The following is a 27,288-nucleotide window of genomic DNA, read 5'->3' as shown; positions in this document are numbered from 1 at the left end:
TTTGATTTTGTCGCCTTTGAATATATGGGGATTAACAACATTTTTAAATCTGCACCATCAGCCGTCCACTGGTTATACAATCTACACAAAGATTCTAGAGTATAATGATCAGCTTTTTGAAAGTCAGGTGAGGACGTCATCCAATACGGACAAAGGTGCTTTGATGTCGCAGTTTGTTTTCCAACCATTTTAAGCAAAACCTTTAGATCTTCAGATTTTATGTAATCTAAGAATAAATGTTTAACTTATCCAAAATTAACCGTAAACTATGGTATATTTTGTTCAATGAAGGCAAAATGGCCAGTATAATAGTTTTGTGGACACTTAAATCTTTAAAATCTTTGCACGCATATCCGTCACACTTTCTCAGTTTCTCTGGAATTTTATTATCTTTTAACTCTGATTTTAGGGTGATTGACAGTGTAAGTTTAAGGAACCCCTGCCCTCCATCTACACCTAATTTGATATCAACATCATTTGTTCTATGACTTCTGTAATGAAGTACCATTGCTATAAGTTCTTCAATGTCATCGCAATACACAATAGGAGTATCTGTTTCCACCAACTATACATCTATAAAAAATCAAAAAGAATGATACAGATTGCAATCTATATATCAAAAAATATTTTTTTTTGTAATAGTTTACTTTCATTTAATTCTATTAGCAATGGGAGTTTATCACAATTGAAAAATTTTCCTATCATTTGATTGTTCTCAATCAGTTTAATATTGAAACCAGATTTCACACTTTTACGCCGTGCTTCACTTCTCAGAAATTGGGCAACTTCAATCATCTTGCGTTTACTTAGAAATCATAATGAAGTTATTCCAAAAATTGGCTTTAAATTATTTTTAAAAGTATTTTTAAGCAACAAAAACTTACCTAGCATATAGTTTTAATTGAAGTTTTTTCAATTAATCTAAAGAAAAGAAAAGTTTCTTAGCCTCAGTCTTTCCGAAAGAAACAGTGAGTTGCTTTGGAGCAAAAATTTTCAAAGCTAAGGTGTCCCCTGAGCCATTTGTGCTAAAATCTTTGATAGAATTGGACAGAACTTTTCCTTGTGTTTGTGGATGTTGATTTTACAACGGTAGTCAAATTCTTTTGCGTTTCTAATTTCGTACAGGGATGAGGAATTCCTTGTCCCACTTGGGTAATGCAATCATGACAAATTAGTCTTTCTGCATATTGGATTAGAAACCACATCCAGATATTTCCTATTTTTCAGTTTCTCATTTTTTTCTTTTTCCTTCAGCTTTTTAAGTTTTCAGCGTTTGTTATGTTTGCGGAATAAAGTTTTGTGTGAGTTGGGTTAGAAACCTTTTTCGGAAATGGAATGATTTTTTCTTAGTAGCGGGAAATCTCCTCCTTTGCTGAAATTCATTTCGGAATGTTTCACCTTTTTTTATACTAGTGTAACAGTGCTGCTATGGAGAGAGGGTACTGACCACAATAAGCAAATGCATCTACAATAAGTCCTCTTTTCATAGCCATCTCTTCACATACATTGTTAAAAACGAGATAGAATCGATTACACGTTAAAGAGACTGATGATTCGTCAAAAAGTTGTTTGGAAAAAGTCTCTAACCATTTTTGTTTTATTACCTTGTTATTGCGCGTCCAGCAGTTTGGGGTTATTTCGTCATTTTGTTGCGAAATCGCCCCGCAATATTTTACAAAAATCTATTTAAAACAAAAACCTATTTAAAACTTTCACCACAAACGGCAGTGAGATGATGATGGCAGATTTATGAAAACTAACCTTAACATTTGTTGTCAAACTTTGTTTAACAACCAATTTCACAAAGAAAAATAAGAATGCCACGCGGAGAAAGAGTGACACGATAATATCAATTAATAACATTAAACAGCAAATCATATTTAAAAGTTCCAACAACCAATAGAATTATGCAGCAACTACGATCAACCAATAGTTTGTGGATGATAATATAAAAGTAATAAATATTACAGGTCATATTTATTACAAAAGTAATAAAAATATCTCTTTTAATTGCAATATCAAAAGCGCGGTCGTAATAAATTCGTAGTATTCATAAAAGAAACGAAGAATTGCGGTTTCTTTGTGTTCAAATAGAGCTGCATGGACATGTTATTTGTACCTAAAATATAAATATAAAAAATAAGTAACTACTTTTTGCGAAATTTCTGTTGGTTTTTGAAAACCTACGACGTTGTTTCATGGTAGGTGTGGAAAACAATTTTCCTTCTGTGAAAAATATTTTGGCAGTTTCTTCATGAATTCTAATAAAAACTGAAAAGTCTGCTTTTCAGTCACTAACAGTTTTTGAACACAGCCAGTTTTAATGTTAAACGTAGTTTTTGAAAAAATGACTGAATTTTCTAAAAAATATGACAAATCTGAGGAACTCTTGATGGTTTATTTGGTCCTTGATATTCACTTTTACTGAGCAGCTGTTTGCCGTGTCGTGAAACTTTTTTTATATCCGCGAAAATCAAACATCAAAATGAAATCAAAATGACGAAGGTAATATTTGGCCTGTATTAATGTATTAACCTATGTCTCCAGACTTAACTTTAAGTTTAGTGTTAAAGATAATGTTCAAGCATTTCTCACCTTTTTAAATATAAATTGTGTTTAAATGTAATTGTGCTTAAATATAACGCACTCGGTGATTTGAACATACCGCAACTAGGAGTTTAAGCATATCAAGTTTAAGCCTTTCTTCGCTTCTGGCTTATAGCCGTCGAATATATCTATTCCTATAAAGCTAAGCAACGGACTTCGTATTTTTTTCTAAAATGCAGAGTTTCCTCATTTTCCTCAAATGTTTAGTTCATGCTTAGTGTCTACATATGTCTTATTACAATCAGTAACTTTCCATACTTACTACTCATAACTACAAAGTTTGAAGAAGATTTGTAAAGAATAAAATACCAGAAAACTATTATTAAAGAAGAATATTTCTATTTAAATTCATTAATCTAGATTTTATCTAAATCCAGGTAGAAGTTATTTGGAAGATTCAATTTAAGTCCGCTCTATACCTCTATACCTCTAAACTTTCTATACACTCTATACCTCAAAACACTCTATACTGTGAGGCGGGTCTTTTTTGTGTAAATTTATATGTTTATCGTTTACTTATTGTGAGTCGGGGTTTCTTTACGAGGAATGGGGTTTAATGGTTTGTATTTACGGAGGATAGGGGTATGGATGTTGGGATGCCTCTTTTGGTTCTGTGTAATGGTAGCACTCTGACTTGTGCTATAATGCGTACTTACTTTTCTTGGCGCGTGATATATTTCTTTATGATTAACAAATCTTTTCCGTTATTAACAAATAATATATTCTCCACTTTAAACTCTATAAAAAAAAAACTGTTTCTTACTAATTCTTCTGTTCCTTCTTTTATCGTTTATCATGTAACCAACTATAAATTTCCCTACCCTAAATGCCCACCCGTATATTCCCTTATGTCTACAATTTGTCTTCCCTTATTTAAACAATTTTCGTAACTTTCTCAAAGCCTTCTCGTAACCTATCTCTTAGGTTCTTTCTCCTCTTCTCTCCACTTCTTCCCTTTCGCTGCTCCTCCAACTCCCCCTTTTTAACTCTCTCTTTAACTCCCCCGTTTAACTCCCCCTTTATAACTTCTGTTCTCTTCGAGTTTCTCGTTTTTATATTTGTTGTTTTGTTTTTGGGCGTTGGCGTCTTTTCATTTTCGTTAGGTAGCGTGTAAAATATTAATGGTTGATTTCGGGTGTTTTGATTGTTGTGAATAGCATCTTGGTTAGTTAGGTTTAGCTTCCTCACATAGCTTCGTTATTCGATAAAAATCGTCCCTTGATTTTTCTTTTAGCTCGGTGGAAGAAGGGGAAGGGTGGGGTAATAGTATTGTGTGTTCTTTCTTAACGACACATTAGTGGTGAGTTGACGTTAGTGTAGGACAGTGGGAAGGTAGTGGGTTGTTTGTAAAATGGGAGTACGGTGAAAAGTAATTATCGATTGTCTTTGTTTACATAATGTTTTCTCGGTTTGGGAAAGGAATTTATTAAGGATACTTTCTTTTGGTTCATTTGGTAGGTATGCGATTTGAAAGTGTTACGAGACGGCTGTTTGTAACGAAAAACGTTGTTCACGAAGTTGAAGTTTTCATTCAGGCTCGCAATAGTTTAACTGACTTCCTCTTTCTTTTGCAAACCTTCTTTAGCGATTGTAGGTTACGTTTAAATATTAAAAACCCAATTATAAATTATATACAATTATAGACTTACCGCATCAGTCTTTATAAAACTAATAAAGCATTCACATAAACATAAAAAAATGAAAAAAAATTTAAAATGTCACATCAAAACAAATCGCTTAAAAAATGTAAAATCAAAGTAAAACGTAGGCACTAAATCAATAGCTCGGGCTCATACGAAAAATGTGCCATGATAAAAGTACTCCTTTTTTTTTTTTTTTTTTTTTTTTTTTTTTTTTTGTTTTTTTGTTGTGGAGGATAAGGCCATTATCTAGTTGGATAGTTCCATCTTGGCTATCAAGTGATTGTTGGATCGCCCCACCAGCTTGTAAACTTGAAATTAAAACGTATTCGCCTGCTTGTTGTATTGTATGCATTCCGAGGGAATGCATTTCTTCGTAGTCATGGTGAGGGTCTTCCCACACAATAACTTTTAAGGAGTTCTTGATGTAGCAAATTCCTGCTTTGAAAGTTTGATCTATGGTGGAGGGGCATTCTGTGTCAGTGACATGTTGTTCAATGTGGCTTGAATTACCTACTAATTGGGCGGGAAATCGGCGAATTTCAAACAGATCTTGGGTTAGTATATTTGTCCTGAATATTTGGCATTTGTATTCCTCAGAAATTTTATTTTTCCATTGACCTTCTTCAATTTCAAAAATTAACGGTTGTTCAATATTTACGATTTCGGTTGGAGTGGGTAGATCGTCTTTTATTTTGTTGTTGTTATTGTACAATGCGTGAAAAATGTGTCTTACACTTTCGATCGGCGAATGTTCTCTTATCTTTATTAATGAAGTTTTAAGAATTTGGTTATACACCATGGCAAGGCAAAGCTCATGTGGGACTCGTATTTCATCATCTTTACGAGATCTAATACTAGAAACGAATATATTTTCATGATTACATGTTAAAGTTACTTTATAATGGGTACAAAGGTAGATAGGAAACTTAGAAACGGTTGGGGAGTGACGAAACACCTCCGCGGTATAAGTTTTTAATTCGTAATCTTCTTTGTTCATTTGATGTTCGCAGTTTTTTATTGTGGGGTATTCGTAAATTCCCATAGGCGTGGTTTTAGCGCAGTCATATACCGGCCCAATGTCAATACTTAGAATATGTGGAGCTATTAATGTGAAAAACACGAATATTTGCGTTAGTAAATAATTAACACTGTATTTTCTTCGTCTATGAGAGCTTCGGTTGAAAGTTGTTAATAAACAATTTTGTGGTAAACTGTCTGCTGAGGTTCCAATGTCTTTATGAGATTGAGGAGTTCTTCCTTTCCTTTTTGAGCATTCTGTACAGCTTTGAATCCATTTTTCTGTTTCTGAATACATTAGTGGCCAAAAATATCTTTTCCTAAGTTTGTCAATTGTTTTGACTAAACCAAAATGTCCTGATATTGCGTGATCATGAGCCCAGAATAGAATGTCGTTTCTGAATTTCGGTGGTATTACTAACTGTTTATAAATCCCTTCAGTAGAATTTTTGCTTGGTTCATATATGTGATAGAGTATATCATGTTCGTCGAGTAAATATTGGTTGATGTCAACTAATAGTCGCGCCGCTTCCTTTTTGTTGTCAGGGATAATCTTTTGTTTTAAGTAATTTATCTTGTGTAATAATTCGAGATCTAATCTTTGTTGTCGTTTAACTTCCTCTTTTTCTGGTGTTATTTCATTTTCTATTATAAATTGTTTTGTTCCTCCGTTTAAACCTTCTTTAATTATAGGTTCCATTTGTCTGACGTCATTAGGGGGTTTATCATGTGATATGGGATTGAGATCCAACTCTTCCTTCGCTGAGTTATGCTTATTCAATGAAAATAAGAATAGGTCACTATTTTCTGATTGATTAGTGTCAAAGTATTTGCGTCGAGACAGGGCGTCAGCGTTGTTGTTTAATTTACCAGGTTTATATTCAATATCGTAATCGTACGCTTGTAAGAGTAAGGCCCACCTCGTTACTTTTCCTGTTGGTTCTTTTGTGTTCAAAATGTAATTTAGCGGTTTATGGTCGGTGACAATGGTGAACCTGTTGTTGTGAAGATATGCATGACATTTCTTTACTGCAACCACTATTGCTAGCGCTTCCCTCTCGGTTACAGATGTCTTCTGTTCTCTTACAGAAAATTGCCTTCCTCCGTAAAGTATAGGGCGTTCGATTCCATGGAGTCTTTGGCTGAGTGTAAACCCTAAACCGGTGGCACTTGCATCCGTAGTTAGGATAAACCTCCGTGTAAAGTCTGGATATGCCAGGAGAGGTTTCTCAACAAGTTTCTGTTTTAGTGTGCTAAACGCTTCTTGACAATGGTGATCCCAGTTAAATTTGACACCTACTCTGGTTAGGTTATATAGAGGGGCGGCTATCTTGCTAAAATTGTGAATGAATCTCCTATAATAGCCCACTAAACCTAAAAAGGATCGTGTTTGTTTAGCATTCAAAGGTCTGGGGTAGTCTTGTACTGCTGATAAATTTTCGTTGTTAGGTTGTATGCCCTCTCTATTTACTATGTGGCCTAGAAATGCAGTCGATTCTTTTGCGAAGTTGCACTTACTAGTTTTTAATTTTAGATTTGCTCCTTGTAGTTTATTAAAAATTATTTCCACATGTTCCAGATGTTTCTCAAAACTAGGAGAAAAAATGATGATGTCGTCAATGTAAATAAGACAAAATTTCCATAGTTCTTCTTGAAGGATGTGTTCCATTAGTCTTTGGAAAGTACTCGGTGCGTTGCACAATCCAAACGGCATAACGTTACATTCATATAGGCCGCGATGTGAAATAAAAGCCGTTTTTTCTTTAGAGGCTTCCTCCATTTCTATTTGCCAGTATCCACTCATTAGGTCTAAAGTAGTAAAGAATTGTGCGCCATTTAGACTGTCTAAAATGTCATCAATCCTTGGAAGGGGGTAAGAATCCTTTATGGTTACGGAGTTCACATCTCTAAAGTCAATACACAGCCTAACTTCTCCATTTGGTTTTGGCACAATGATGACTGGGGCTGCCCACGGGCTGACGGACTTCCTAATGACATTAGCATTAAACATTTTATCTATTTCTTTATCGATTTCTTGCCGCTGTTTTGGGGATACTCTGTAGGCTCTTTTTCGAATGGGTGTAGCGCGTCCAGTATTTATTACATGCTTTATTAGGTGAGTACATCCTAACATATTTTGTGAATTTGCAAATATATCACAGTGCCTTTTTACTAGTTCCGAAATATCTCTGAATTGTTCTTCAGTTAAGTTTAAATGACCTGACCTGTGCAATTCTACGGGATTATTGTCTTGTAAGATAACATTATTAAAATGATGTGGGTTTTTTTCTTCTATATTATGTTCATCTGAAGACACACTATATATTTTACCTAAGACTGTATTGGTTTCTAATTCCAAAGATTCGTTGGTAGGGTTTGAGACCATCGCAATTACGGCTCTGCTGTCTCCCGATAAGAGTGTGGGTTGTAACACTAGGTTTTCTTTTAAGAGTAGTTCTTTATTTGGCTCAAAATAGTAATCATCATTTGTTGGAAAGTCATATGGGACGTTTAGGATTGTTGTTGAAAGGGGTTGCAATCTTTTCCTTTTGGTTGTAACGATCTCGTTATATTCGTCCGTTTCTTCTTCACTACTGAGCTGATCTGTTTTAATTGAGCTTATGTTTTGTTCTAGTGTTAAATTTTTGTTTTTAAAATCAATCACCCCGTTATATTCGGTGAGAAAATCCTTTCCTAAGATTACATCATAGTTTAAATTGTCTATAACATATGTTTTAAATGGGTAAACTATCTGTCGTATCTCAAAATTAAGCGTCAGCATTCCTCGTATTATTAGTGCATCTCCGTTGGCAGATGTGACTTGTTGTAGGTCACTTGGGTGTAACGTGCGACGTTTCTTTTTGTTTGAAGTGAGTAGTGTGGAATAAAAATTGTAGCTTGTGGCCGTTATTGCAGCGCCAGTGTCCACTAGTAACTTCTTCCACTGATCGTCTACTTTTCCCCATATACTTAAATTAGATGGCTGTGATATGTCTTGGCTGTCTTGTATCTGATTGATAATTTGCTTCGATGATGGAGATTGAGGCAGTTCTATGGAAATGAGGGGTTTATCCATCACACTCTTGACTGGAATAGGAATAGATGGGGATTCATAAGTTTGGTTTATTTGAACATTTCCTTCTATTTGTATAGTAATTGGTGAAGGCTCATCAATATTGCAATTTAAGACATTATTCTTTTCAGGACCTAATGGGTGTCTATTTGTAACCATTTGTGAATTTTTTTGATCATTTCCAGGGAGGCTAATTGGGTTAGTTTTATTCTCTAGAAGTCCTTGGATTGGGTTTGAGGTTTTTATAGGAATATCGTTAGTTAACTTGCAATCATTATCGTGGACTGTTATAGAAACGACTTGTGAGTTTGGTATTGAGTTAGCATTCTTTTCTCTCAAGGTATATGTGCTATTGGGGCAGCTGAAATTCATAGGTTTGTTGGGACTTATGGTGTTTTGACCATTTAAACTTTCATCACATGAAGCGTTTTGGTTGCGCTTTAACTCTAAGACGTTTAAAGGTGGGTGGTGTCTGGGATTTTCGTTAAACTGCTGGGGTTGTGTTTGGGATCTGTCAATGTTGTTATTTGGGTTCTGGTCATATCTTCTATCATTATATCGTCTTTCATCATATTGCCAATTATTTTCCGCTTGGTGGTTCCGTGGGTTTCTACCGTAGTTTTGTTGCGGTGTGGTCCATTTGGAATTATAGTTATTTTCGCTGTTTCTCCAAGAAGGCCCATGGTTTGAAAATTCACGCGGTGGGTTATTGGGTAGAGGAATCCGGGGATCACGGAAAACTTGATCGCAGTATCGGGCTATATGACCTACATTGTGGCACTTGTAGCAGGTGGGTTGGTTTTGTGGCTGTGAGTAGTGGTTTTGTGGCATTGCCTGGTTTTCAGTTTGTTGTTTTGAGAGCCGTAACTTTAATTGTTTTAGTTCCTGTCTTAATCTAGCGACTTCTCTGGTTGCACCTTCAGGGGTTGCTAAGTTGGTGGGTGTTGCATTGTATGCGTTTAGAGGGGGTGTATCATTTTCCGCAAAAGTTACCGTGTTTGTTTTCGAGGGTTTATTTTGTAGTTTGTTCATCGCTTTCACTATAGTGTCAACTATTCTCTCATCATCGTCGTTGATAACGGAATTGTTGACTCGTGCTATCCTAACTGCTTTCGTGTAGGTTGCTGGTTGACTTAAGAGGAGTCTCTGTTTAAGGTTAGGGTTCACGCCTTGTATAAATAGGTCTAATTTAGTCTCTTCACTAACGTTTAATTCTTGGCATAATTTCTCGAGATTGGCTATAAACTTCTCTAGACCGCTATGTCCTTCTTTAAGGCTGTATAGTTGCGTCTTCTTTATCCACACACGCTCAGGGGGTTCATACTCACTTTGAAAAGCCTGCATGAGTGAGTCAATGTGCTGTTTGTTTTTTTCTGGTAGGGACTCGTAGTATGTGGAAGCGGACTGGTTCAGGCACAGGGGAAACGCGCAAAGTTGATCGTGGCTATTCCAGTTATTAAAGGTGGCTACTCTTTTAAACTGAAGAAGGAATTCTTTGACGTCTTCTTCGGGGGTTCCATTAAATTTTGGGAGGTTGGATCTATCTACTGAGGGTCTCACGGAGAGTGTCAATTTTTCGAGCAGAGCTGTCAAAAGCGTATCATCATTGCGTTTCTCCGGGGTATTCTTTATTACTTGTCTGTCAATTGTTTCCGTAAGCTTTTCTAAAATTCTTTCTAACCGTCTGTTGTTTAAATCATCGCTTCCTATAGAGTCTCTATCGTAGTTGTCTTGTGGGGGTATTTGTACTTCGGGGGTATTAACATTTATAGAGGCAGGTGTGGTGGAGAAAAATATTGGCACGGAGCTGGGATTGTGGTGATTCATTTTAATTGTATTTAAATCTCTTCTTATAAATTTCTTCTTTTAAATTTCTAATAAATATTTTCTCTTATTTTTGTAATTTCCTTCTTATAAATTTTCTTGTTTCAATTTCACCTTAATTATTTCTTGTAAAATTTCTCATAAAAATTTCCTCTTTTAAATTTCTTCATGTAAATTTTCTCGTTTAAATTTCTTCTTATAAATTTTATCGTTTAAATTCCTTCTTATAAATTTCTTCTATAAACTTCTTCTTAAAAATATTTTTTTTTTTTTTTTTTTTGTGCACACCTGAATGCAGCAAAGTTCTCTCTAATTATGCAGAAGAAGAGAGACGAATTTAATCTCGGTAGGACCTCCAATGTGAGGCGGGTGTTTTTGTGTATTTATATATTTATCGTTTACTTATTGTGAGTCGGGGTTTCTTTACGAGGAATGGGGTTTAATGGTTTGTATTTACGGAGGATAGGGGTATGGATGTTGGGATGCCTCTTTTGGTTCTGTGTAATGGTAGCACTCTGACTTGTGCTATAATGCGTACTTACTTTTCTTGGCGCGTGATATATTTCTTTATGATTAACAAATCTTTTCCGTTATTAACAAATAATATATTCTCCACTTTAAACTCTATAAAAAAAAAACTGTTTCTTACTAATTCTTCTGTTCCTTCTTTTATCGTTTATCATGTAACCAACTATAAATTTCCCTACCCTAAATGCCCACCCGTATATTCCCTTATGTCTACAATTTGTCTTCCCTTATTTAAACAATTTTCGTAACTTTCTCAAAGCCTTCTCGTAACCTATCTCTTAGGTTCTTTCTCCTCTTCTCTCCACTTCTTCCCTTTCGCTGCTCCTCCAACTCCCCCTTTTTAACTCTCTCTTTAACTCCCCCGTTTAACTCCCCCTTTATAACTTCTGTTCTCTTCGAGTTTCTCGTTTTTATATTTGTTGTTTTGTTTTTGGGCGTTGGCGTCTTTTCATTTTCGTTAGGTAGCGTGTAAAATATTAATGGTTGATTTCGGGTGTTTTGATTGTTGTGAATAGCATCTTGGTTAGTTAGGTTTAGCTTCCTCACAATACCACTTTCTAAACACTCTTTTCCCTTAAACCTTTGTTTTTAAACCTCATGTTTGAAAGTGAAGTTTTAAATGCACCTTAAATTACATTAGATTACTCAATAGAATTGCAAGCGAGTTGATAACTACGTATAAGTAACTAATAATCAAATACATAAAACTAGAACGACATGTTCAACTACAAATTACAACATGTATAGATGGCGCTACAAGATATTTTCTTTCTCTTTACAATACTGTAACTTAATCTTGTACCTATTTATTTCATGAGCTCCACAACTTCTAGTACCTTTTAAATACGAAATAATAATGGTCGCCCGCATCATTTAGTTCTGGTGTTTTTCTTTTTCCCGTGGAAAAAGCTTTTCAAAACTTCCGAAACGAAGTATTTATTAAAAAGAAATATTTTCAAAAGTATTCCTCTAAAATAGGGGCGTCCAACATTTTTTTGTAAATTACAAGTTTTTTGCCGAATTATTGATTGAAGTTCAACCAGCCGAAAAGCTTCTTAAACATAAAATTTTAATAAGTTCAAAATATAACGAATGATCTTTTAAAAAATGAAATATAAATGCAAACAGAACAATATACTGAATTATTGACTGTATATTTGGACCGCCGGCCGCAAACTGGGCAGCCCTAAAATTTCGGGTTTGATTAAATTTGTCTGATAGCATGAAGAAAAAGAGGAGAATGTTTAAATAGAAAGGTTTTTTTTTATAAAAAGAATTATGAATACTCTTGTAATAGTTTCTAACATAATTTAATTTTGGCAAATTTCTTTTCTCTACTTCTTATGAGCTAAACTACTTAGCTTAGTTGAGAATTCTGTTTTTAACTAGAAACTTATATTTCTTAGTAAATAAAAGTAAATTTACAAAATTTTTTTCTATTTAAAAAAAAAAAAAATTTAAAAAGATTTAAAAAAATTACGCATGCATCAGATATATTGTTAACTATATTGCGACTAAAGATGAATATTTTGCGTTATTTATGCAAGTTTCATTGGTGTAATATTGTTTCGCTTTATTAATTATGTTGTTTCATATATTATTTGAATGAAAAACGAGTTCACTTTTAAAACGCGCTTTAAACTGATAAATAAGTGACCGATTGCCGAACTTTCTATAATACTATTTTTTTTAGATTCCCTTTGATGATATCCATAAGGGCTTGAAAATCTCAGGAAAATATATTAAAAAAAACAAACTTCTTGTGAATGTTACGTAAACAAAACTCGTATTTGAACGAGCGGACAAAACTTGTTTAAACGTTTATTTTTTGGTTAATTTAAAGGAAGTATGCAACACTTATGGTTTCCCTTCCCTCGAAGAACAACGTGAACGGATTCAAAGTTACTACGGCTTCTTCTTTTTTAACAACAACTCAACAATCAACTTCATCAATCCAGTTCTCGTATCTTTTCAACGTTCCAGATAATAGTTCTTCCAACAACAAGTCAGCACTTAACTCAACCTTTAAACAGGCTTTCAGCAAGGAACTTACTTCCTGGGATGTCATACAAATTATCATTGAGAGTATAATATTTATAACCGGCGTCACTGGGAACGGATTAATTATTACAACCGTAATCCAAAACAAAAAGTTGCGCAACCTTCAAAATTACTATTTGCTTAATCTTGCATTTTCCGACCTAGTGACACTCCTGCTCATCTTGCCGATGTTTATGGTCAGTCAGTATTTATCTTGGCCTTTTGGAGAATTTGTCTGCAAATATTTCATCCCGATAGCAGATTGCATACCTGCTGTATCTATACTTTCTATGATAGTAATTACAATTGATAGGTACCGCGTTATCATTTATTCAATGAAAAGTTCGTTTGGAGTAAAAATTGGGCTCATTGTGATATCTTTACTTTGGGTAGTGTCTTACTTGACTGTTGGTCTCCCTTTAAGTTACCAGTTGGGAGTGCATAAAGTTACGCTCATAAAAGAAATGTGTTATTCAAAATGGAAAAACAAAATTGGTTTGATGACCTATTATTACGTTCGCATTTTCATTTTCTATTTCCTTCCCTCCGCTGTAATTCTCGTTTGCTGGTTACGTGTGAGAGCAGTTTTGAACAAAAATATATGTCTTCTGCAAAACAGTTTGTCGGGCGAAGTGCAAATGAGGTGGATCAATAAGCAAAGAAAGCTGATGAAAATGTTTTTCCTCATTTTTCTTGTTTTTCTTTTGTGCTTCCTTCCTTTTAACACAATAACAATTTTGCTTCTCAGTTTACCGTCGTTTAAAACTTGGAACTACTGTGGAACTGTTAAACAAATTGCAAATATTTGCGTTTTTGCAAGTAGCGCTTGCAACCCAATTATTTTATACATCTTAAGCCAAACTTTTCGATGCTACTTTCAGAAGATATTTCCGTTTCTTAAGTTATTTTACTCTAGAAGAAGGCCGTTGCTTCACTACGATCAGTCAAGTTTTTTCAGCAGAGTAGTTCGACGCAGAAGCACAAAAAACACATTGCTTGCTTTTGACATTGAAAATGTAAAAACCAGATCCGCTAAATTATTTAAAAAAAGGAGTAATTTTGGTTTAAAGGAGTTTTTACCAAAAATTAATCAAAATGTTCTTTAAATTAGAAAAACTCGTTCAAGGCTTTATGAAAAAATTTATTTAGTTATTACTATTTGGTTGATTTTATACACGTTTGCAAGTATTTTTATTTTTGCTCAAATAGAAATTTCATACAAGTTAAAAAATTGTTATTTTCTTTTGCTTCAAAATTTTTATCTGCTATAAACAATCAGTATAATCCTTTAAAAGAAAATAAAATCCATTATTAAGTGAAGAGGTCTAGAATATCATGATACAACTGAAATGAGCGTTGGAAACGTGGAAACCAGTACCAAAAGCCTTCTGAATTGGTTTTTGATACCTGGTTGTACACAGTCACAAGAAATCAAATCTAAAACTTTATTTCGTTATTGTTATTTTCTATTGTGCTATAATAATGGCAAAGAAATATTACAGAAAAGAAAAGAAGAAAATATCAATTTTTATTTTGGAAAATCAATCTATATAAAGCACATCATTCATTTTCTTGATCAGTCTTACGTTCTCTTTTACATAAACAAGTTTTTCAACTTTGGATGCTGACAGATTTGTTCTCCTTTCACCACATATAGTTCGAGCTGTGGAAAACACTCATTCAGAGCTGAAGGAAATTGCTGGAATTGCCGATGTTCTCCTGGTGAAGCGGGAGAACATTGGCAATTTGAGTTTCTTAACTGATTACTTCTTCCCGTAACAAAGTATATCCCCTTTATTGGCACTCTGTGTTGTTGTTAAGTAGATTTCTAACTCCGCCTTTATCTCCGTCATCAAAGAAGTCCTCCATTCCGGATTATCTACCACTTTTCTAAAAGTTAAGATCTTCGAACTTTTGGAAAACCTTCTTACTTATCCAGTTTTTGTGATTTCTTGTGACTGTGTTTGTGTCATTGTGTCTTTTTTTATGTCATCAATGAGGGACTGTGATGAGATGGGTGAGGGGGTGTTCCTAAGTTCGGCCCTAAACATATTGAAAACAGCTTCCTTCATGGATACTTTGATTATGTTGTACCTTTGTCCTATGCCATATGGACCATGCAATATTGACTGCAATTCGTCTTCCAGACCAAAGAGTTTTGAAATGACATGGACAATTGAGACCTCGTTCTGTGCACTTGTAAGATTGGAGAGTTCTTCAGATTTTTTCAAAAGATCAACAATTGTCCTTAATTGTTCAATCTCCTCTTCATCTGGTATCTTGTGAAACATCTTTTTCTTCTAAAATTTTAACGGCAGGTATTAGCTCATCGATTGATTGTAATTGATAGAGCTAACTGCTCCATCTCGTTGAGCAGCTTGAATCTAGTTTGGTATGTGATTATCTGGTATTGTGATATTTGGGATTTTTAATGCTTCGGCAATAAGTAAACTTTTTGTCTTCTGAGAATGATTGATGAAGCCAACCACACCTATCATCCTATTCCTCAAATCTCTCCACAACTAGCATTTTGATACAGTACTTAGCACTATCAATTTTAGCTTATGATCAACACACCAGAACGTATCATTTATAACACAATCCTTTCTAGCTTTCTTCATGTTTGCTCCACCATCGTACCTTATTGTTGTGCGTACATTACGTCCCAAGTTTAGGGTTTTAGTAAAATCATCCAATGTTTTTGCAATTTCTTCCGTTGAGTGTTTGCCAGCATATTGTCGTAAGGTGACCACTCATTTGAAAATCCGAATGTAGTGCGCAGTCATAGGAGTGTATGTTGCGTTGGTAATCTTGTTTGTCCACAGATCATACGTGAATGATATTCCATCCAGATGACGTTTTTCTTCATCGAATGTTTTATCAAACTGTTATCCACTGCATGATTGCAGTGACAACTTCGTTCGTCATTTTCTTTTTTTTTTTTAGGCATGCAAGCTTTTTTGTTTAAATATTTCTTTTCTTTTATTCAAAAACTTGTCGTCCTGCAGGACTGGACCACTGACTTAGGGATTTTCATGATCAGGAAAGGAATATCACCATTGAATTCAGGGAGTGAAATTACCACTATGTGCAAAGTTTTAGCTCTTTTGGAACAATCCCCACAGAGTTGCCACACTTCATCTTCACCTCCTCGCCGCGGGCCAAAGAATGGTCAGAAGGGTTGGAACTTGGTACTGACCATAAGCACCCTGAACATTGAGCCTGGGGTGGTCAGAAGCAGGTCTAAAACTTGCCTTGAGTTAAAATATCCCCTAGTGCTAAGTTTAGTGCAGATTAGTCCACAGGTGTGGATTTGCATAAAATACAAACAGACGGATAGACATTCATTTTTACAGTATTTATAGAAAGATTTATTGATTTTATAGTATATATAGATAGATTCATAGATAGATTGCTAGATGTACGATAAACGATGTATGATGTATTAAATTATTTTTCCCTTCCAGAAACCAAAAGTTCCCTTAATTTGGAATTACTTCACCAAGATTAATGAGAACAGGGCTAACTACATTGAGTGTGGTGAGGATTACAAGGTGCTTAGTGGGAGCACAGCAGGGGATAAGAGGCTATCTTTGGACAAATCATAAGACCAGCTTTGAGAGACTAGAACCAAGTAAAGCTGGGGTGAAAGAAGTATTAACAGCTACAGCTGTTGATGCAAACTCTGACTCTGATAATGAATTTATTGTTTGATCCTCTTTTGGTGGTGGACCATCAAGAGTAGCCACTGTTAGAACCCAAGCCAGAAAGATGTCAAGAAAAGAGTAAATGCCGGGCGACAAAACGCCAACAAATCGAGTATTCTCCTAAAGTCAATGGTCTAGGAATGAAAAAAAAAAAGAAAAAAAAAATTTTTTCATTGAACAAACCTTTATAAAATGTCCCATTTCATTATGAAATACCTAGCACTTTGCGCAGGGTATTCTAGCTGGATTGATTGATAGATTGATAAATATATCAATCAATCCAGCTATAGGAGTAGGCAATATGAAAAATATATGAATAATATGAATAGGCAATAAAAAAGCTATCCATGTAACTATAGATATAAATATTTATTCATACATATATAAATGATTGAGTATGCAAATATTTAATAGGACATCTTACGTCGTACTTCAAAAAGAAATATTTTTTAAAAAATAGACAATCTTGTTGATTGTAGATTGAAAGTAGAAGATTGTTGTAGAAAATATTCACTGGATATGGGTTCAAAATGCTATAAAAACATGGTTTATAATATCATTAAATTGCTGTAGCATAAATCTTTACAATTTGAATTACTGGTCTAATTACCATTTTAGGCTGTTTTTAACATATGAATTTAAAAATGAAAATAACAGAATGGATCAAATATTTTGCATTATATGTTTAATTTTTTACAATAAGTCTGAAGTGCCATGGAACCAATTCGTATATTTCATTTTGAAGCATGTTCTGAAAAGCGTAATCTGAAAACTGTTTTTGTGAACGTCAATTCCAAATAAAATGTTTTTTTTAGCATTTGCATAAAGAGACTATGTTATCTCAGTAAAGAGACTGTGTTATCTCAGTATATGTTACAAAATATCCTCTATTATTATGTTGCAATAAATATTTTATTTTATATAATTAAACAAGTAATCAGAAATCTCTATGTGTGATGCAACTGCAAATAAAATATTGCTTTTAGCATTTACATATAAAAACAAACTATTTTATAAGATTAGTTACTAAAATGCTTGCCATTTTTCTCCAGTTACTCCGCTATTAAATGTATCGTTTTGGATTTTATTTTAGGTTGTTATTTTTTGATTGTTATTTTTGGGGTATTTATCTACTACTTGTTTGAAATGCTTATTATAACCTGTGGTCTGAATAGTATGAGCTTTTTTGCTGTTCTTCATAAAACCTCGGCATTTTTAAGAAAATATTTCTTCTGCCCAAAAAAGAAAGTGACCCTTAATGATTTTTATAGCAAAAAAATTTCGGCTCAGCATAATTGCTTTTAAAAATATTCTCAATTTCACTTCAGGTGCTTGTTACATGTCATTGTAATATCCCAATCTTAGCGATACGAAAAAAACTCCGGCGCATGTTATTATTTTTGGGAAGTCTAATTATCTGAGAAAAAGTATCAAACTTGTTTTGAATTATTTAAAATTCGTAATTATAACGGATTAAACACATAGTTTCTTTTGAATCAAATTTTCTGATGAAAGTATTAAGAAAAAAAAAAAAAAAAAATCATAGATTTCGTTGTGTTAGAAAAATATTTCAAATATTCATATATACTGTCAAAAAAGTCCACTGCACATTTTTCAACTGTGATGACTTTTTATTCAGTAATGATATGAGCAAAGTTTCAGCTAAATGATATCAATCAAACATTCAAGGATACCAATGAAACTATTAAGGGAAATTGCACAAAAAGACTTTTTAAGGCTATGAAAAACAAAAAAATTATAGCATTTTGAAATGAAAGATGTACATTTTTGTACAAAAAAAAAACTCGATTCGATGAAAACACATTAAACTTTGACTCATCACTGAAAAAGACCGATTTCTAAAAGTGTTTGTGGTTTTACTAATGTGAAACTTTGCAAAGTGTAGAGGTTTGGCTTTATTGACTTTGCTGATGTAGGGCTTCTTCAATTGTACTCTGCCATTATATCCAGCTCCTTTTAAGGTCATTCTTGCAGTTTCAGGAAACTTTTTGAAATTGTAATTATTTTGTAGCATTATCATGCCGCAAGTTTTAGAGCACTTGTTTTAGGATTCTGGATGATTATTTGTAGAAAATATCGACGATGCAATGATTCAATTTTCCTCAGACGTCCTATACGTGGCCTATCAACAATTTTTCAGTAGTTCGGTATTTCTTGATAATGAACTGCACAGTTGCACTTGATTTCTTTACAATTTCTTCTATATTTTGCTATGATTTTCTCTCCTTCCATAGTCTAACATTAATTTAATCTGTTAATCTAACAAAAATAAAAAATAAAAAATAAAAATGTTAAACAAAAATGATACATAAATCTAACTAAATCTAGTTGTATAAAAACATAACAGAGTAAAATAAAAAAAACGTTACTTAACACTGATTAATTAATAAATTGAGGTGAAAGTGCAGGGAAGTGATGGAAATTTTTTTGACACAAAAACTGTATTTTTTTTTTGTTGTTGTTAATCACCTCAAAAAATCTCTTTGTACAATATTTCTTGAATATTCGATTAGTTTTGTTTTGTTGAAGTTATGCTTATATCTTCGCTGAACAAAAAGTCATTACACTAGAAAATTATGCAGGATAGGTGGATAAAAGCTTTTTTGACATAGAGTGTGTGTACATATATATAATTTATACACTTTTATACTGCAATATTTTACTTAAATAAAAATAACTAAATATAATATTCTAAAATGAGAAAGTTCTGCTTTGATTGAAATTTAATTAGAGTTAAAATGTTTTTAGTTAAAAATATTTTTTGTGTGGTCTTTATGTATGTATCTATATATTTAACTACATTTACAGTTAATAAGCTAATTTGAAAAATGATTGAATTAAATACGTCTATTTTTAATTCTTTTATGTTTGTCCCATTCAATGAGACATACTTAATGAATGGGACAAATGTCATGCTCCAATAAAACTCTCTTTTTTCCAATAGCCAAATGCAAATCCAATTTTTTTGTTTTTCTATATTATTGAGCAAGAGTCGGTGGTTATCAAACATATTTAAATACGCATATTAAACAATTTTATCTACGTTTAAAAAGCATTTTGCAAAAACTGTCCCATTCATTGAGGTTTTCCCCTACTAAAATTGATTCTTGTTGAATAAATCATTTAAACTAAATTGTTATTAAAACCAACCATAAAGATTTTTTATCCTCCTCTTTTGCAATTTTCTAGTTTTGCCACAAAATAAAAAATGGCTGTTCGCTAAGCAGTTTAAAAAATATTTTCAAGCTAAAACAAAGTATTCAATACTTTTGTTGACTCATAAAATTTCACGAGCACAAAGCTTTATTGAACGATTTATTATTATTGTCTGCAAGAACAGTACTTCAAAAGTCACACCACTCAAACATTAATCTATATAATGTAAAATAATTCAAAAATATAATAAAATCTTTTACGTTGTCCCTTACAACTTTACAAAAAATAGAAAAAAGTTCAACTATTTTGCGAAAAAAATCCTCGATAAAAGATAAATTATTATGTAAGATGACTAGAGATTTGTAAAACAGAGGATGCACAGTGTGGAATCAGGTGGTCAAAAATCAATAGAAATCAAATTTCTATATCTGGAATTTTATTAAAAAAACATCGCAAAATCCAAAATATGAATGCTCTAAGTTTTTCCGTTTTGGAGATATTTAGTAAAGAAGTCAAAAAAAAAAAAAAAAAATTCGTAAATCATATGAATCGTGAAACATGGGGGTTACGAAGACTTGGGGGTGTTTTTGAGAGTTTTCTTGATTGGGACCACTGTATTGCGTAGGAGGTATATTGGACAAATACATACACAATTCAATTCTGGATTATGAAATATACCTTTAATAGATGAAGATACCTTTAATAAAGAACCTTTAATAGATGAAGATATGCTTCTACGGTGATTATTCCAATATATATATATATATATATATATATATATATATATATATATATATATATATATATATATATATATATATATATATTAAACGAACAGCAACTAACCTATAAAAGTAATTCAATCAAAATAATAATGATACGGGAGCAAATTCGTTCTCATTTTTTAGCAGTTATTTTTTTTAACAAAAAAATGAATGCTGTTAATCTATAAAAACCTTATCAAATTAAGATTTCTAAACCAATTTAGTTGCTTAATAAACTACAATAAAAGAATAAAAAACGATAACAAATTACTTCCTAAAAATTGTCTCGTTTTAAAGTTTAAAAGTTTCATTTATCTTAGAAATTCTGTTCTGAATACAAATAGATATAAAAATATTATTTTGCTCCACAGACGCATTTAATGTGTATTTTATGATAAATATATAGATTTTCGACAACAAGACAAGTTCAGTCTTTCAACAGTTTCTTATAAATACGTAATTTAAAACAGGCTTTTTTAATGGCTATAACTAGAACAGCTATTATGTCTTGTAAAATAAATGTTAGTTATGTTAAAAAATTGTTAGCACTTGTTTATGCAGTTAAGAAATTTGAGGGAGGGGAGGAGGTTGAGGTGGGTGAAATAAATCCCTTTTTAAAATCTAACTCATTACAAGTAAATTTAAGAAACAAAGTTAAATATTATTTTGTTCTTTTGATGTAATTGAGGTGGTATAAAACATTCCATAAAACGTCTCTGTTTGTACTACTAAAATAAATGAATAAGTAAATAGTACAAATAAAAGCGTTTTTCACCCCGAATAAAAAAAATTTGAAATAATTATGTTTTTTTTGGCATTTATGCAATAGTGCTATGGTCAGAAAATAATATATTTTTTTAAAAATTTATAAACATGGTCATCATCTAAATTACTCAGTTGAGTTAAAAATAGAATACTGCCATTTTGCATAACTGAAGGAGTTTTCAATAATTGTGTGTTTCATTTACGCTTTAAATATACCTCTATTTATTGACAACCTAGAAATTTTGCAGTTCTTCCTAAAAAAAAAGTTTAGGAAACTAATTCCTGGCGAAAATATTTCTACACCGAATAAATCAATTCGGTGTAAGAGTACTGATTACATTAACGGAAAAAAGTTGATATGACAAGTAAAGAAATCGTTCAATGAATATTAAATAAGAAATCATAGCACGGCATTATGCAATTTAACTGAAAAACACGTTTAAAACTAACGAACTATGGTTTTGAATGAAGTATATAATCATTTTATATCTATAAATTTTTAATAAAATTGTTCAAGTGTTTTCGCTTGAAACTTTTGTGACTTCACGTTTATTTTTTTTTTCATCATCAATTAGGACGACCCATTCTTCATTTTGCTCCATCCATCGGTTGACAAAATTTCGTGCACGTTTGCTCCAATAAACCACAAAAAGCGTACCCAAAATGACACCGATGCAACCAACTGCATAAAAAACCAAACAAGGAGTTGATGAACATCGTCGTGATGCGTCTTTCACAACAGAAGCAAGATTTAAGGCAATAGCACTTATAAACACCAACACCCATAAAACAGGGGTAGGTCTCTGTGTAGGTAATTGCCACTAAAAACAAAAGAAAGAAAAATCTAATAAGCGTAAAAATATAACGTGATTCGTATGTTGAAAGTAATTTTATATGGGCGTTAAATCACTCATTTTTCGCTTTGAAATTTTTTTAAATCATATGTATGAAAGTTTAGTCTCGCCACTTCAAAATTTTTTTATATTCTACAAAGGAAAGTTTTCCTTTAAAACTTTAAGTTTTTGGACAAAGAAACTTTGATGAAAATGCTTGAGATTTTATGAGTAAAGTGTCATATTACTCTTGGCATTATGAATAAGTGGTGAATGCTTTTTTAATGATATTTACGTCTCCACATGAGAAAATTTTCAATTGAAACTTTTACTTCAACTTCAACTTTCTATTATTTGAATATTATTAATTGGTCCGAACAAAATTTCTATTAACTTGATAACTAACTCCCGTAAATCAAGCCCTTACATTTCAAACTATTATTTTCTTATCAAGAGGTTTGCGCCCAGCAGTCAATTTTTCTTTCTGAGAATTATAAATGGTTGCTTCATTTTACATAGACGTAAATCAGCGACTACAAAGACGCTACACAAGTCCTCTGCATAATGTGAAGATCTTAAAGAACTGGTCTCCCCGATTAACTTTTATATTATTTATTTAACTTTTACATTTTATTATTTATTTAACTTTATACTTTTTTATTTATTAGCTAAAAATTTTAAAAGATTTGAAATAAAAATTACCTTAGAAAATGACTTTCTTCGTTTTATGATATTTATGTCTTTCATGCACAGTTCACATGACTCTTTGAAAGAACTTTTCATCCATTGTACAAGACAACTTTGATGTACCCATTTTACTGATCCGCAACAATCGCATGGGCTTATAAGCTTGTCTTCTGTAGTGTCACATTGACATATTCTGCAACACGGTTCGTTAAGGGAAACAGAGTCAAAAGAGTTTATCTTCCCGAATTCTCGCAACAAACTTGTTGGTTGAGTTTTTTCTCTGGTCTCATTCTCCTGCGTCAATGGTTGATTTTCTGGTAAATCATCTTTAATAACATCTTGTACTACAGTCTCTGAAATATTTTCTTTCGAATCTAATATATTTTTTTTCGAATCGTTACATTCTATCTCGATAATACAGTCTTTACTTTCTTCTTCGAGGATACAGTTTTTACTTTCTATTTCGATCACACAGCTTTTCTGATTACTCAAATCTAACTTGATGAAAATATCTTGGGATTCAGTGTTATTATGTGTTTTAGCATGCTGAGTAGTGTCTCTGAAACTCTGTGCACCGTGCCTGCTGTTCTGCATAATATACCTGTTGTTCTGTTTAACATCGATGTGCCTATCATTTTCTGCATGTAAAACTGGTAAAGTCTCATAACTTAGATCTTCCATTTTACAACTGAAAGAGAAAATAATTTACTATCCTCATTTTTATTTAAAATCTAAATAAAAATAATTTAATTTCAATCTACGAAACTCATTAAACATATATTACACTAAACATTATCAATATTTGTCTCTTTCTCACTACACTGGATACAACTCACTACACTGGATTCAACATTTATGATCCAGAGAGAAGAGTTAATGGGATTCGATGTAAAGAAAGTCAATAAAAATTAAGTTATTTGAGTTAATAAAAGTTTCATGAAAAAAGATAAAAAATGTTAAAAATGTTAACTTTAACATTTCTAACATTTTTTATATTCTTATTTTTCAAATCTCAAACATACAAACTCGAGTCTTTAAAATTACACATAAAAATAGAGAAAAATGTTAAGCAAAGTATGATGATCAAAGTATTATGCTGATCAAAGTATGATAATTTAATGAGCATAATAAAAATAAAAGTTTTAATGAGCACATCAAAATTAGAAATAACATCTGCATAGCAAACAAACAAAACGGTTTAAAAAGATAGTTTGTATTGCTAGCACGAATGCTCAGCTCATGATATTTTGATAATTTTATTTAAAAGGTTATTTTTTGTGTTATGCTCGTCAGTCATCATCCATTTAAAACATTAAAGAAGAACGTTTTAAAACTTTTGGTGAGATTTTTGTAATTTCGTTCTTGTTGAGTTTTGTTTCCTATTTTCTATTCCAAAAGTTCCTTCGTATTTTTAAAATCCTTGCCCTAATCCTAAACAAGAAACGCTTGTCATCTGCACTAAATGTTTTAAGCAGCCAATGACGAGATAATGAAATCATTTTCGATGACAAATGTTTTTCGTGTGTGTTTTGTTACCATACATTTTAAGATTCTAAATTCTTAAAAAAAAGTTTCTTTCGCTTTAGTTTTAATTCTCAATAATACAGTTTTTTACTTTCTGCTTTGACGATACAACTATTTCGATTCTAAAAACTTTTCTGAACAAATATAAGACTTTAACAATTAAAGTTAAAATTTACCGGTTTTAACTTTTGAGTGAATAAAAAATATACTGTTAGGGTTTGAAAATAATTTTTTTTTTTCTAGAATATGTTTAGCGTAGGCTACTCACCTAAAGTTGAAAGTAATTTCACTGAACAAAAGCTGCGATGCAAAGTATTTTCTCAACGTGCTCCATGGTTTTATTTTCCCAGCCTCTGAGATTTATGAAAATTTCTAAATAAAGAGCGAAACTCGTTTTAAAACTCTTTCTCATTACTTCGCAAACGTGCAAATTTTTAAAGCGTCATTTACATCTATATAGTATGTTTGTAAGAAAGATTGTTGCAACAGCACTCAACACAAACTAAAAAATTAAATGACCGGCTGCATTTCAAACTTTCTATTACATCGAAATTTACTATAAGGAAAAAAACTCCCGATGAAAAAATTATGTGTAAAAATCTAAGAAGGTAATTTACATAAAAAAATTACTTTGAATCGCCAAATTTTCGGCCTTACGAAAGAAAAAAAACAAACATGATATTTAAAATGCTTCTTTGCTTTTTAGAAAGATGGAGGATGAAGATGGAGGGCGCTGCATTGAATCATTAATATTTTAGGTCTATTTTATTCAGTTTAAATATTTAGCTCTCTTCTTTATATAACGTTGTGGCCATCTGCTTTTTAAAATAAAACATCCTAAATTATTTATAATTTTTTTTAACTGAACGGTTATTTGTTAAGTAGAGATTTTTTACGAAAGAGGATGATAAATATGAATTAAACAGCTATGCGTGTATAAGATTAAGTTTTTAAAACGTGCAACATTTTAATGTAAATTATAATTATCATATATACCCTATATCTATTTATCATATCAAATATATTTACTTCACCATTATCAATCTGTGTATATATATATATATATATATATATATATATATATATATATATATATATATATATATATATATATATATATATATACATACAGTATATCTATCGATGGAGTGCATATGTATTTATATAAATATCTATTATTATAATTATGTTTCCTTAAGAGGAATCTTAGTCTATTTAAGGGGGTTTATGATTAAAATGCGTTTGCTACATATATCAGAATATGTTTCCAAATATTGATACGAAATTCTCGAATTTAAAATAATTCAAAAAATGCTTGCAGCTTTCGAACAGGGTAGTCTGGTAACCAATAGCTTATTTTGTAGGACGAAGCATTTTATTCTATTGAATTAAAAACGAGCATTTAATTAGCTTCACACTTATCAATCATTATTACTTTTACTTATCTTTCGTATCTGGCTTTTCTTTCCTTTTTTATACATTTCGAATTTTGCTATATTTCGAATTTAGTTTTCTTTTACGTTTCGTAACGTTACTTTCAGATAGTTTCATTTCCACCACCGTAGAGATTATTCAAACAAAAATATTAAACTATATTTATCCCGCTTCGCTGCAGGAGTGAAGACAACTGAGTGAAGAAAGAGTTAGAAGTTTTTTTAAGGAAATTTAAATTATGTAAGCAAACGGTTCATCATGTAAGATGGGTCATCATAATCAAACGGTCATCCGGTAAAACTTTTATCGGATTAATTTGATTTAATTTTAATTTTAATTTTTAGCCAGTATGTTGTTAAAATTATAAGTAACCCATTTTAATGAAAATGTCCTTGGCTGGGGAAACCCCTACAAGAATAAATGTAAAACAAAACGTAAATAAAGAATGAAGAAGAATGACAATCAATGAAGACGCGTTAAATAATATTTGTCATTTAGTAATTTTTAAAATATAGGATTTTTGTAAACTTAATTAATTCAAACAACTTTATACCGTTGACGTATTTTACTGGGCCCAAAATAAGTTGTTTAGGAAGTGGGGGAGGGTGGGAAGAAAGGCAAGCATACCTGTTAGAAGAAGGGGAGGGAATCTGTGGGCTGGTACAGAACTGTTTATACGAGATATTAAAAATGTTGAAATATAATTTAAAGTTATTTTAGTAAAAGAATTAAATACAAAAATTTTTACTTAATTTGCAATTATACCTATTGAGTTTCTCATACTTTTTTAACAAACGATAAATTTCATAATACTATAGAAATTCGCACTTTGCTTGAGGGAGGAACTCGTTCAAAAAAGTTTTTCGTTTAACAGATCGTCAAATATCAACTTGTCTGGCGATCAAAAAAATATTTTTGATAAAGTCCTAACTATATAATCCTATAAAGATGAATAAGCATTTGTCAAAACCCAAATTAAAAAGTTCTTATCTTTCAGCTTGTTTTCATAGAAAGTGAAATGATATTATGCAATGCTGTATGTTTTTGTACTTTTAAAAATAGCAAAGCTGTAATGAAAAAAATTTGATATTAATTAACATCAAATTATGTTTTCAAGCTTCAGATCAGCAGTTAGTAGTGTTGATCAGAAAATTCAATTATGCTCTACAACATTCGGCAATAAAGATACATCTCTTCAATAACGGCAGCAATTCCAAGAATCAAAGTTTAACCCTGTCTCTTTATTCGTCTTTGAAATGTAACTAAGAATGTCCCGCAAGTAAAAAACATATCAGTATATTTATTCAAAGTAACTTATTACACAGACAAATCGAAATTCTTGTTTTCAATTGTTCACATCTTTATTATTCTCGAACATTTTTTTTTTTGCCTCTTTCATCTTTAACTTTGCTCTTACTTATTCATTTTTCAATGATTGGTTCAAAACGATCAGCTTCGTTAGCTGCAAAAAATTCGTCACCGAAAAAAAGACTCAAATTAAATAATACCATTCTGGAAATCAAATCCAGCTTTAATATTTAAAAAATGCACAGGCTAATGAAATTGGATAATAACGATTTTTTATATTTCTGAAATACAAAAATTGTCATTAGCCGCGGATGCGATCCGCGATAGCGACCAACCATCCTATAAGTAATTAAAATC

The 27,288-nt window shown here is 31.9% G+C and overlaps 3 protein-coding genes across 7 annotated transcripts in view; 1 reads left to right on the top strand and 2 right to left on the bottom strand.

Annotated features, from left to right (window-relative positions):
* LOC145195258 (E3 ubiquitin-protein ligase MARCHF4-like) overlaps positions 1–27,288 on the bottom strand; it is a 260,175-nt gene that overhangs the window by 107,003 nt on the left and 125,884 nt on the right. The window contains exons 1-4 of one of the 5 annotated variants that reach the window (XM_090070955.1): positions 24,820–24,952; positions 24,458–24,561; positions 22,681–23,353; positions 21,605–21,966 (exon numbers count right to left, since the gene is read on the bottom strand). The exons of 3 other annotated variants lie outside the window; for them this stretch is intronic. In XM_090070955.1, coding sequence (XP_089927081.1) covers positions 21,658–21,966; positions 22,681–23,346 — 975 coding nt within the window. In that variant the 5' untranslated portion in view covers positions 23,347–23,353; positions 24,458–24,561; positions 24,820–24,952 and the 3' untranslated portion in view covers positions 21,605–21,657. Of the gene's footprint in view, positions 1–21,604; positions 21,967–22,680; positions 23,354–24,457; positions 24,562–24,819; positions 24,953–27,288 lie in introns of those variants that run through there. One more of the 5 variants, XM_090070956.1, reaches the window with a different exon arrangement.
* Positions 3,260–11,245, bottom strand: LOC145187426 (uncharacterized). Its single transcript, XM_090070950.1, has one exon. It carries the CDS (start codon positions 10,165–10,167, stop codon positions 4,384–4,386), a length of 5,784 nt encoding a protein of 1,927 aa, XP_089927076.1. The 5' UTR covers positions 10,168–11,245; the 3' UTR covers positions 3,260–4,383.
* On the top strand, positions 12,232–13,942 carry LOC145194903 (lysophosphatidic acid receptor 6-like). The gene has a single exon (XM_080072629.2). It carries the CDS (start codon positions 12,552–12,554, stop codon positions 13,836–13,838), a length of 1,287 nt encoding a protein of 428 aa, XP_079928755.2. The 5' UTR covers positions 12,232–12,551; the 3' UTR covers positions 13,839–13,942.

This window comes from Hydra viridissima, unplaced genomic scaffold (assembly GCF_058129835.1).
Source record: "Hydra viridissima isolate aposymbiotic clone 2 unplaced genomic scaffold, HvirCarnegie_v1 scaffold_13, whole genome shotgun sequence".
NCBI classification, from domain to species: Eukaryota; Metazoa; Cnidaria; class Hydrozoa; order Anthoathecata; family Hydridae; genus Hydra; species Hydra viridissima.
Note: the sequence above shows the minus strand (reverse complement) of the source record. Positions and strands in the feature narration are given on the sequence as shown.

Excerpts from the sequence above, each read along its gene's own strand:
- LOC145187426 (XM_090070950.1), bottom strand. The coding sequence starts at position 10,167 with ATGAATCACCACAATCCCAGCTCCGTGCCAATATTTTTCTCCACCACA.
- LOC145194903 (XM_080072629.2), top strand. The coding sequence starts at position 12,552 with ATGGTTTCCCTTCCCTCGAAGAACAACGTGAACGGATTCAAAGTTACT.